Source organism: Mesoplodon mirus, assembly GCF_964341445.2.
Source record: "Mesoplodon mirus genome assembly, chromosome: 12".
Taxonomy (NCBI): domain Eukaryota; kingdom Metazoa; phylum Chordata; class Mammalia; order Artiodactyla; family Ziphiidae; genus Mesoplodon; species Mesoplodon mirus.
Genome location: NC_138988.1, coordinates 86,005,111 through 86,017,318, shown reverse-complemented (window position 1 = coordinate 86,017,318; position 12,208 = coordinate 86,005,111). Strand labels below are relative to the sequence as shown.

General features: G+C 39.8%; 2 protein-coding genes across 10 annotated transcripts in view; one reads left to right on the top strand and one right to left on the bottom strand.

Annotated features, from left to right (window-relative positions):
• The window catches only part of SLC17A1 (solute carrier family 17 member 1), a 228,744-nt gene that overhangs the window by 58,037 nt on the left and 158,499 nt on the right, over positions 1-12,208 (bottom strand). The window lies entirely within an intron of this gene.
• SCGN (secretagogin, EF-hand calcium binding protein) overlaps positions 1-12,208 on the top strand; it is a 40,702-nt gene that overhangs the window by 22,150 nt on the left and 6,344 nt on the right. Inside the window, exons 7-10 of the mRNA XM_082637643.1 lie at positions 2,359-2,414; positions 7,676-7,721; positions 7,969-8,028; positions 9,977-10,045. Coding sequence (XP_082493769.1) covers positions 2,359-2,414; positions 7,676-7,721; positions 7,969-8,028; positions 9,977-10,045 — 231 coding nt within the window. The remainder of the gene's footprint in view (positions 1-2,358; positions 2,415-7,675; positions 7,722-7,968; positions 8,029-9,976; positions 10,046-12,208) is intronic.

Here is a 12,208-nt window from a genome sequence, read left to right as displayed (position 1 = left end):
AGGTTTTGGCTGCTCTACAAATGGTCACTATTAGAGTTTTAAAAATTAAGAAGCCATTATACCCACCCCAAATTGCCAAACATTCAAAATTCATCCAAGGTCATTAGTAACTTCCGTGAGTTAGTACAGACCTGTTTACAAACAACTTCCTCAGTTACTGAGATCATGAACTATTAGGAGCCTACTCTTCCCTCCCTCTTAGAAACCAGTCATCTTCTGAGGCTTTTTCTTTTTCATAATCAAGTTTTGGGAGGAAGAAGATCCTTGTCAATTCATATACCTGGATTAGCAACCAGTTACTACTCTACCGATGGCTTCTGGTGGAAGATACCCTTGTGGCGGTTGCAGTGAACCTGCATATGAAACAGTGCTGTGGTGCGTGTAATTTGGGTGTTCTGAACACCACCGTTCAGTCGTCATAGAGCATCCTGTGAGGAGATGCTGACCATCAATTACTCAGGGGTGAAGTGCAAGGGCTGGTGCCACTGAGGTCCCGGGATACCTAAGAACCCAGTCTTCCCAAGAACTCAGTCCTCCCATTAGCCACACTGGAACCTGCTCTGAAGGACTCTGTTTGCTGACTTTACCAGGAAAAGTGCTCAGCATCAATCTTACTCCCTTTCAACTGCTTTGACAAAGTCATGAAATCATTAATTTTCAGAGCTGGATGCACTCTGGGCCCTAATTTGATCAGTGGTTATTGGACTGTTGGGTTCCAAGAAACCCTTGGGTTCAGAGGCAACACTTCAGGATTGAGAGGGAATCTAGAGGACGAAGCTCCAGCCCACTTCCACCCACTACTTGTACAGCTCCATTTCTTTGTTTTATACATTCAAGCACCATGCAGAATTTCATTTGAAAATAGGGCTCTTCTGATAAGGAAAGTTAAAATCATGGGCACAGTTATAGCTGAAGAAGCTGCACCCAAAGAGATCATATGACTTTACTAATGTGACAAGAGGTCTGATTCCTGGTCTGGTGCAATAGGCATGTCTCAAGCTTCCCTAGTTATGCATATTTCTTGTAGTCAAAGATGTCCCAGTCAACTAGAAGAGTAGACACAGGGAAATATGTGTATTAATCACCCCCATGTGTACACACACAGGGGTAGTAAAATTAAGCAAGTGATTTTTTTTTCTGATTCTGATTCTTAAGTGAACCACATAACCAATTTTCTGATGGGCAGAAGCATAATTTACACATTAGTGTTCAGTTCTTCCTTGAGCCAATTTTGAGCAAAGGGCTTTCCCCCTTACACTTGCTGTGTAAGTTTGCACATCAATGAAGATGGGCCCATGTCTTTCAAGCTGAGCTACTATTTGCTTAAAACTCATGATAATCTAGCTTTCTAAGAACGAACCTCTTATATCTTGTTTAAAACTTTGATCTATGCAAGAGGGAGGAGATATGGGGATATATGTATATGTATAGCTGATTCACTTTGTTATAAAGCAGAAACTAACACACCATTGTAAAGCAATTACACTCCAAAAAAGATGTGGGAAAAAAACAAATTTAGCCTGATCTAATAAATTCAAACAGCCTCTTTGAATAAGGCTAAGTCTCTGTAAAGGAAAACTCAGTCTCTTAGATTTCTCAGTCCTCTGGATCCAACCCAGACCCTTCTCTAAAAATGTCATCAAGCTGGGTAAGGAGAGAAAAAGCAGCTTATAGGACCTCATGATGAAGGGGAGGAGAGGTCCCAAGGCACAATGCTCTGGTTTCCATGGTGATGCCTGTTGACCACACAGTTGCTGCTACTTGGCTGACATTCATGGTTGAAGCCATCATCTAACTCTTGCTGGATGCAGACCACTAATTCTCTGCCATATCCTCCTTCCAGCTTGCTGACTCAGTGATCCACCCCCATCCTCTGTTCCAGCATCACCTCATACTCAGCTGGCCCCATGGAAGGTCCACTGGTCCTTGACTCAGCCTCCAAACCCTTGGGTGCTCAGAGGGTCCCAGGAAAGCTAAGCCCCAGCAACTCCGTCCGCTCAATGTTGTCCTTCCTTAGCTAGTTCTCCTCTCCCTCCAGATCCCCTTCCAGCAGAGCTAGGTCACACATCTACTTTACTCTGCCATCTCTGCTTCTCTCTCTCTTTTCCTTCCTACAATCCTCTGAGGTCTACACAAGGCAGCCTTTCTCCTACATCATATCCTCCTCAGCTACTTTTGCCTTCATGGAAAACTATTTCTTCTAGACTCTATAGAGAGTACTCTATGATATGAGTCAATCTCAGCCAATTTAGACAAATATATAACCAGAAGAGCAAAACAGAAAAGCACTTTAATGACTTTCAAAATAAATTCCCATTGCAAGTATTTCTTACACTCCTTTCCCCTTCTGCATTCCAGATGAAGATCTTTGACAAAAATAATGATGGCCGGTTGGATCTTAATGACTTGGCAGGGTGAGTAGTGTGAAAATGGTGTAATAGATTCAGAAACATGTTCCTAGGGGTTTACTGACACCATACACTTCTTTTTGAAAGGCAGAGATAAAGTCTCACCTGAAGTCTTAAAGAATAGATGAATCTTTAGGGGTGACAGATATCTTTGTGAAGATCATAAAAGCACTTCTCCCCAGAAAAGCACAATGCACAACATTTTCAAAATATTTTATAAATGGGCCAGCCCTGCCCTCAAAGGCCTGACATTCATGGTCCTACATAAGTGTCCCAAAACAAAAAAAAGTCCTGAATCTCATTCACTGGTTCTGAGAATACTGAATCGTTAGTTCAGGACAGAGAACAACAGAATCAGACTCATAGCTGCACCCTGTGGTCTCTGACTGTTGGTGTATCCTCCGTGGGGCACCAAGTGTCTGCAGGTTAGAAGTGGAAGAGGGGAGGATGACAGCAGTAGTGGTCCAGTATCTGCAAAAGTGCTGTCTGTGAGGCTCGTATTGTGACACATGATGATGTCAGCGTGTTTCTGTCAAGTCTAGCTGACCCCAAAACAACCTCTGATTGTCCACAAAAAGGTAAAAAGAGATTCTGAGCAGATAGAGAGTTGAAATCATTGGATCAAGAATACATGGATAAGGGAGGAACACTCCCAAACTCATCTACGAGGCCACCATCACTCTGATACCAAAACCAGACAAAGATGTCACAAAGAAAGAAAACTACAGGCCAATATCACTGATGAACATAGATGCAAAAATCCTCAACAAAACACTAGCAAAGAGAATCCAACAGCACATTAAAAGGATCATAAACTATGATCAAGTGCGGTTTATCCCAGGAATGCAAGGATTCTTCAATATACACAAATCAATCAACGTGATACACCATATTAAAAAACTGAAGGAGAAAAACCATATGATCATCTCAATAGATGCAGAGAAAGCTTTCAACAAAATTCAACACCCATTTATGATAAAAAAACCCTCCAGAGAGTAGGCATAGAGGGAACTTTCCTCAACATAATAAAGGCCATATATGACAAACGCACAGCCAACATCGTCCTCAATGGTGAAAAGCTGAAACCATTTCCACTAAGATCAGGAACAAGACAAGGTTGCCCACTCTCAACACTACTGTTCAACATAGTTATGGAAGTTTAAGCCACGGCAATCAGAGAAGGAAAAGAAACAAAAGGAATCCAAATTGGAAAAGAAGAAGTAAAGCTGTCACTGTTTGCAGATGACATGATACTATACATAGAGAATCCTAAAGATGCCACCAGAAAACTACTAGACCTAATCAATGAATTTGGTAAAGTTGCAGGATACAAAATTAATGCACTGAAATCTCTTGCATCCCTATACACTAACGATGAAAAATCTGAAATAGAAATTAAGGAAACACTCCCATTTACCACTGCAACAAAAAGAGTAAAATACCTAGGAATAAACCTACCTAGGGAGACAAAAGACCTGTATGCGGAAAACTAGAAGACACTGATGAAAGAAATTAAAGATGATACAAACAGATGGAGAGATATACCATGTTCTTGGATTGGAAGAATCAATATCATGAAAATGACTATATTACCCAAAGCAATCTACAGATTCAGTGCAATCCCTATCAAATTACCAATGGCATTTTTTACAGAATAAAACAAAAAATCTTAAAATTTGTATGGAGACACAAAAGACCCTGAATAGCCAAAGTGGTCTTGAGGGAAAAAAATGGAGCTGGAAGAATCAGACTCCCTGACTTCAGACTATACTACAAAGCTACAGTTATCAAGACAATATGGTACTGGCACAGAAACAGAAATCTAGATCAATGGAACAGGATAGAAAGCCCAGAGATAAACCCATGCACCTATGGTCAACTAATCTATGACAAAGGAGACAAGGATACAATGGAGAGAAGACAGTCTCCTCAATAAGTGGTGCTGGGAAAACTGGACAGCTACATATAAAAGAATGAAATTAGAACACTCCCTAACACCATACACAAAAATAAACTCAAAATGGATTAAAGACCTAAATATAAGGCCAGACACCATCAAACTCTTAGAGGAAAACATAGGGAGAACACTCCATGACATAAATCACAGCAAGATCCTTTTTGACCCACCTCCTAGAGAAATGGAAATAAAAACAAAAATAAACAAATGGGACCTAATGAAACGTAAAAGCTTTTTCACAGCAAAGGAAACCATAAACAAGATTAAAAGACAACCCTCAGAATGGGAGAAAATATTTGCAAACGAATCAATGGACAAAGGATTAATCTCCAAAATATACAAGCAACTCATGCAGCTCAATATCAAAAAAACAAACAACCCAATGCAAAAATGGGCAGAAGACCTAAATAGACATTTCTCTGAAGAAGATATACAGATTGCCAACAAACACATGAAAGAATGCTCAACATCATTAATCATTAGAGAAATGCAAATCAAAACTACAATGAGATATCAACCCACACCGGTCAGAATGGCCATCATCAAAACATCTACAAACAATAAATGCTAGAGAGGGTGTGGAGAAAAGGGAACCCTCTTGCACTGTTGGTGGGAATGTAAATTGATACAGACACTATGGAGAACAGTATGGAGGTTCCTTAAAAAACTAAAAATAGAACTACCACATGACCCAGCAATCCCACTACTGGGCATATACTCTGAGAAAACCATAATTCAAAAAGAGTCATGTACCAAACTGTTCATTGCAGCTCTATTTACAATAGCCAGGACATGGAAGCAACCTACGTGTCCATCGACAGATGAATGGATAAAGAAGATGTGGCACATATATACAATGGAATATTACTCAGCCATAAAAAGGAATGAAACTGAGTTATTTGTAGTGAGGTGGATGGACCTAGATACTGTCATACAGAGTGAAGTAAGTGAGAAAGAGAAAAGTAAATACCATATGCTAACACATACATATGGAATCTAAAAAAAAAAATGGTTCTGAAGAACCTGGGGCGGGACAGGAATGCAGATGTAGAGAATGGACTTGAGGACACGGGAAGGGGGAAGGGTAAGCTGGGACAAAGTGAGAGAGTGGCATGGACTTATATATACTACCAAATGTGTGGGAAGCAGCCACATAGCACAGGGAGATCAGCTCGGTGCTTTGTGACCACCTAGAGTGGTGTGATAGGGAGGGTGGGAGGGAGAGAGATGCAAGAGGGAAGAGATATGGGGACATATGTATATGTATAACTGATTCACTTTGTTATAAAGCAGAAACTGACACAACATTGTAAAGCAATTATACTCTAATAAAGATGTTAAAAAAAAAAGAATACATGAATAGAAGCCTTAGAGGGAGCAACTATAATACCAGGTTCCTCACGGTCAGGCTGGATGGCAATTGTACACTGGACAGTGAAGCAGAGCACTGGTCATGGCCATTCCATCCCTGTGATGAACAAACAGCCCCCCTGCAGATTTACAAACACCCTCTACTATAGTCCTACCTAGCTGGTAGGGACTATGCCGTAATCTCCTGAATAGCTTCTCACACAATGGAGTGTTATGTACATGGGAGGATTCAATGAATATTTCTGGACTGAAGAGAGGGTTAAGTGGCATTGAGCAGAGATGCAAAGCAATAAGACAGTTACTACATTATTTTAAAACCAATTTGCTATGGAATTTGAAAATGACAATTGGGGTAAGCAGAACAAAGACGTTCATGTCCTAATTCCCAGGACCAGTGAATATTTTATGTTATATGGCAAAGGTAACTAAGTTTGCAGATAGAATTAAGGTTGCTAATTAAAAACCTTCAAATAAAGAGATCATTCTGGAGTACGTGGGTAGGTGCAGTGTGATAACAAGGGTCCCTGAGACATGGAAGGAGGAGGCAGAAGATCAGAATCACAGAGAAATTTGAAGATGTTATATTTCTGGCTTTGAAGTAGAGGAAGGGGCCATAAGCCAAAGAATGCAGGCAGCTTCTAGAAGCTGAAAAGGGCAGGGAAACAGATTCTCCCCTAGAGCCTCCATAAGGAATACAGCCCTGTCAACACCTTGAAACACCAGTGAAATCCATTTCAGACCTCTGAGTTCCAGTACTACAAGATATTAATTTGTGTTGTTTTAAGCCACTAAGTTTGTGTTAATTTGTTATAGCAGCAATAAGAAACTAATTCAATGACAAAAAGGTCTTACAACATTTACACATGGAAATCTTCTTTCTCTACCCCCAGTTGTGAAATGTAGCCCTATTACTCCTATACAATCACCTCTTGAGTATATGTCCTCTGACTGGCAACATACTTTAGACTGCTTGGTGCCAGCAAAGAGATGAGGACAGTATTCCTTGCAGGGTCTCAGGATATTCTACCCTCTATTTGGCTCAACTTAATTCTCTCTACCCTGGGCATCCAAAGGAGTAAAACTTTCCAAATTGTTGTATATTTTTTTCTGCCTTTCTCTCTATATACCCATGATTATAAATTCAACACAAATCCAATGCTTTAGTCTTTTGAAACTGATTCTATTCCACTGAAGTATAATTGTAGTTATGCAGGAAAGAGAAATACATAATTTTTTATTGAGTATAATTTATATACTATATAATTTACCCTTTTAAAAAGTGTTATGGCTCTTCTGAATCCCTTGCATTTCCACATTAATTGCAGATCATCAAGTATCATATTACCAATTTCTGCAAAAAAAGGCAACTGGGATTTTTATAGGAATTGTGTTGGATCTGTAGATAAATTTGAGGAGAATTGCCATCTTAAAAATATTAAGTCTTCTAACTCATGATCACAGGATGTTCTTAATACTATTATTTAGTTCTTTGTTTTTCTTCAACATCATTTTATAGTTTTCAGTCTATAAGTCTTAGGTCTCTTTTGCCATATTTATTCCTAAGTATTTTATTCTTTTTGAATAAAATGTTGTAATGGAATGTTGTAAATGGAATGGTATTCTTAATTTCTTTTTTGGATTGGCCATTACTAGTTTATCGAAATGCAACTGAATTTTGCATATTGATCGTGTACCTGCAACCTTGCTGGAATTTTTAGATGTCTCTCCATGGTGACTACTAATCCTTGTGAAAGTCCTTCCCGTCTTTATTTGTTTTTATATTGTACAAATTCCTATTTTTTAAGCACCTACCCTATTCTGCAGAATAACCTGGAAGTTGCCTGCCCTTTCCTCACACCAGAGTTATAAATCTACTTGTAATTGAGAGCTGATAGATCATCATGTGGATAACGTTTTTTGATTTTTCCCCCCCATTTAGGATTCTGGCTCTTCAGGAAAACTTCCTTCTCCAATTTAAAATGGATGTAAGTGGTGGCATTTCTCTAGGTGGATTTGTATCATTCATGTTGCTCTATAGATTTGAGAGGGAGGGAAGAAAGGTATCTAATTGTATTGCCTTTAATTTATCTAGAGACTGATAAGGCTCAGTGTCAGAATTAAGGGATTAGGAACTGTTGACTCAAAGTTTATAAAAGTTGTCTAAGACCCTGGAAGAATTGTACAACGGAAGTTTCACACTGCTGATCGACATAATGCTTTCTCCATATACAGGCTTGTTCCACTGAAGAAAGAAAGAGGGACTTTGAGAAAATCTTTGCTCACTATGATGTCGTAAGTGTGCCTTTTCAATATATTGTGCTGGCCATCTTTAGGTAGGAAGCTTTTTTAGCCCTTATGTGGGGTCATCCTACCTACAGACCCTAAACTTATATAATGAACAGCAATTGCACATGTGTGTTGCTATGTCAAGGTACACTCAGCTTCTCTATGAAACTTCTGAGAACTAAGTAAAAATAGACGTAGGAGTACTTATGGTGGAGAAGAGAATAAAATCACATTATTATTATTTTTTGCGGTACGCGGGCCTCTCACTGTTGTGGCCTCTCCTGTTGCTGAGCACAGGCTCCGGACGCGCAGGCTCAGCGGCCATGGCTCATGGGCCCAGTCGCTCCGCGGCATGTGGGATCTTCCCGGACCGGGGCACGAACCCGTGTCCCCTGCATCGGCAGGCGGACTCTCAACCACTGTACCACCAGGGAAGCCCTATTATTATTTTTTTTGCTCCTTGTAACGAAGCTAAAAGAAAGTTTCTCCTTCTTGGTCTCTATCTATCATAGTATGCTCAAACACAAAAGCAAACAGTCAAATAAAAAAAAAACAACCGGGCTTCCCTGGTGGCGCAGTGGTTGAGAGTCCGCCTGCCGATGCAGGGGACACGGGTTCGTGCCCCGGTCTGGGAAGATTCCACATGCTGCGGAGCGACTGGGCCCATGAGCCATGGCCGCTGAGCCTGCGCGTCCGGAGCCTGTGCTCAGCAACGGGAGAGGCCACAACAGTGAGAGGCCCGCGTACCGCAAAAAAAAAAAACAAACAACCAACCTAAAGAAATAGGGGGTAAGTCAGACATATTTGGCACAAAATCTATTTCTCTTATAAGACTATTATCTGGTCCTTCTTTAGAGGGGAGAAAATAATAATTCTAAAGAACGAAGTATGGCAAAGAAGTTGAATTTCTTGAGGACAAGGTGGGCTAATGCATGGAGCAATGAAAACAAAATGAAAGTTGAGAAAGGTCATAAGAGATCCTGAAACTAATCAGACTGGATATCTGTGTGTCATATTCTGAGCAGAAAAGAAAATCACCTGGAAGAGGCAGTCTAGCAAACTGTTTAAGTATACAGGACTCTGTGACCAATTACCTGGGTTTGAATCACGGCTCATGAGCTGTGTGACCTTGGGCAAATTTCTTAACCTCCCTGTGCCTCATTTTCCTTATCTATAAAATTAGGGTGATGGGGATAATGATAATACCTACCTCATGGGCTTGTTATATGAGAATTAAATGAACTCATGTTCGTAAGCTTTTCGAGGAGCTCCTGGCATATGGCAAGTACTGTATTAGTGTCTGGTAAATACACTAAGGGAATGAGTTTTTATAATATGTTAAAGGTTCAGGATTAGAAAACCTTGAGGAGAATGGATGACCTATCATTAACTAGACTTTAGAGAAGAAACTGAAATATGTTAATATGTATTGTATTTTATAGGCATTCTTATAAAATGGGTAGAAAAAATAAAAGATTTTATGCATGAATCATATAGTAATTCTAATATGCTCACTCAATGTAGTCTCTCTTGAATTTAAAATGTGTTTTGATACTCATTAAATCATTGCTAAATCATAAAGCAAAATGTAAAAATGTCAGTCTATCCTTCAAAGGATCAGTGGATGTTCAATTAGCACTAGTCTGAACCGAGTCCTAGTATTTGAGAAGCAAATGAAGTCGGTACATATCATATTAATGCTATTTGTAAGAGCCAAGGAGCTCAAAACTACTGCTTCCCATTTGGTAAAATGGAGGGAGTTATTTACAGTGAGTGCTTCTGATTTATGTGGAGCATTCACATCCTGCACAGAGACGGTAAGTTGGAACATGCCATTTCCAAACTTGTTTGTAGTCACAAAAGAATACTGATTTGGTCTATTTGTATAATTTATTCTTTAAGCTTTCTGACTTAAGAAAATGATATTTGGTTGATTGTATCTTTTATTTTTCAGAGTAAAACTGGAGCCCTAGAAGGCCCAGAAGTGGATGGGTTTGTCAAAGACATGATGGAGCTTGTCCAGGTAACTTCACGAGGCTGTGTAGATCATCCCCATCATGGATTGGGGTTGCCGTTTTGACTCCACTATTTATTTGGGGGAATCAGTAGGGCCAAAGATTAATGCTGGAGAAAATCTAGGGGTGTAGTCTAACAAACTTTGAAGCCCAAAAAAATTTCTTCTCTCTTAAGATCATTTGTAGTTTCAGTTAAGTGAAGCCCCCATAGAAGCTTCTTGTTACCATCATTTGAATGTCATCTATTTTACCAAAGAAGCACAGTGCCACTATATATCTTACTGCTTTATTTTTTGATTACAGAAAGTCCTTCTCCTGTGGACTTGGTTATTAGAATAACTAAAACTTTTAATTTCATGTAATAAATCCCATACTTGGAATTCTCTCTCTCTCTGTTTTTTTTTTTTTTTTTTTTTTTTTTTACACCAAGGGGCTGCTCTAACACTTAGCCTAAGATGACTGTTTTACCTAGCAAGGCAGTGATTGGGACTGATGATATTTAGATTATATTTACATCACAGAGCTGTTTCACGTAGGGCAAACAGGTTTAAAAAAGCAATCTCCTTTGAGATCCTGATGAATTGTACTGACTGGCTGTACGATCCAGTTAAACAGATACTTTCCAACTCCTGTGTGGGTGTTTTTCTATGAGACTGTATAGACACTGAATTTCATAGTCTCATATCCTTAAGGATTTCTTTTGAGGTTTGTATAGGACACAATGGTCATTTCCTGATTGGCCCAGATGGCAATAAATTTGAGTAGTAACAATTATTAACAGTTTTTGGAGTCTCAGACCTTTTTGAAAAATCTGATTAAATCTATGGAGCTTTGCCATGGAAAAATGCCCAGATACCGATTTTTGCATAAATCTCCAGGAAGTTTACATACTGCAGTTAAGCAGGCATGGATGAGATTTCTCTTATCAGGATGCCTCCTAACTCTCATTAGTCCCATCCCAACTGGCCCCTTGCCACTTCTTTGTCCCCTTCACGTGGTGCTCCTGTTGGAGATTTCACCAACATTTGCACACCCAGAATAGTTGCTGGGTGTTGGTGTGATACTGCCTTTTACACTGCTTGCTAAATTAAAATCCCATTTCACTCATTACCTATTTAATGCCAGAATGACTTCTATAATAGAAAATGAGCAATTATCTATGGGACATTAAAGGTGCACAGCAGAAGGCCTTGCCTAACTGGAGTTTTAATTTGCTTTTGATAGAATAAATGGGTTGGGAAGCCTGTTTTCCAGAGCTGTGTGGCCTCCTCTTTGCTGTGGAGCCAGGGCCCCTGACTGCCTGAGTGTAGAGCCCGGCTTCAGATCCTTACAGATCCTTTCAATTACCTTTCAACTGTCTCTGGGTTTGGCAATGGCCTCCAAAGGTTAATGGGAGATGATGGAAGTGAAACCTAAACCAGCAACGGAGCAGAGAAGACATTTTTCTAGAGAAAATTAAAGGGAAAACTTCATGACCATCTAAAAACCTGAGCTGGAGGCAGAAGTCCGCCTCACTCTTTGATGGACTTATATCACCTCTATGGGAAATCAGAGGATCCCCACCACTTTTGTCCTTGCCCCTCTATTTCTGTGGGGCTACTGGGGCAACAAAAAAGCACTTCTCCATGTCAGTACCAGACAATTTGAGACAGCTGGTTTCTAAGGATTGGGTCAGACTGTGGTCAGTAATACAAAAGCAGTTTATAGGAGGCTGATCTGTTCAGCTAAAAAGTATGTACACAGTAATTAGTTACTAATGTTCTCCCCTGAAGCCAGATGATTGAGGGCACCTATCTTTATTGGATCTTTCTAGTCTTCCAGGTTGCTTAAATATATATTCACATACAATTTGAAAGATGTAGTGAAGTATGACAACTGGGTCATTGAGACCCTGACATTGAGACCACTGAGGATCTGACATTTCTCAGCTTCATAAACTAGAGCCATCTCCTGTGACCTATTTCTTTATTTTCATCTTATAAGAAAGGGCCACAGGACAATTAAACTAGTATCTGGGGTTTATTTTAAAAGCAACTATCAGAGCATGCCATGGGGTCAGCAGGGAGCTGGTTCAGTTTCTAAACATACAGTCCTGGTCAGGATCCCCGATGTTTGCAATAATAACCCTGAAGTAAGCTTATTTTATAGCCTTTTAATTCTTGTACAGTCAT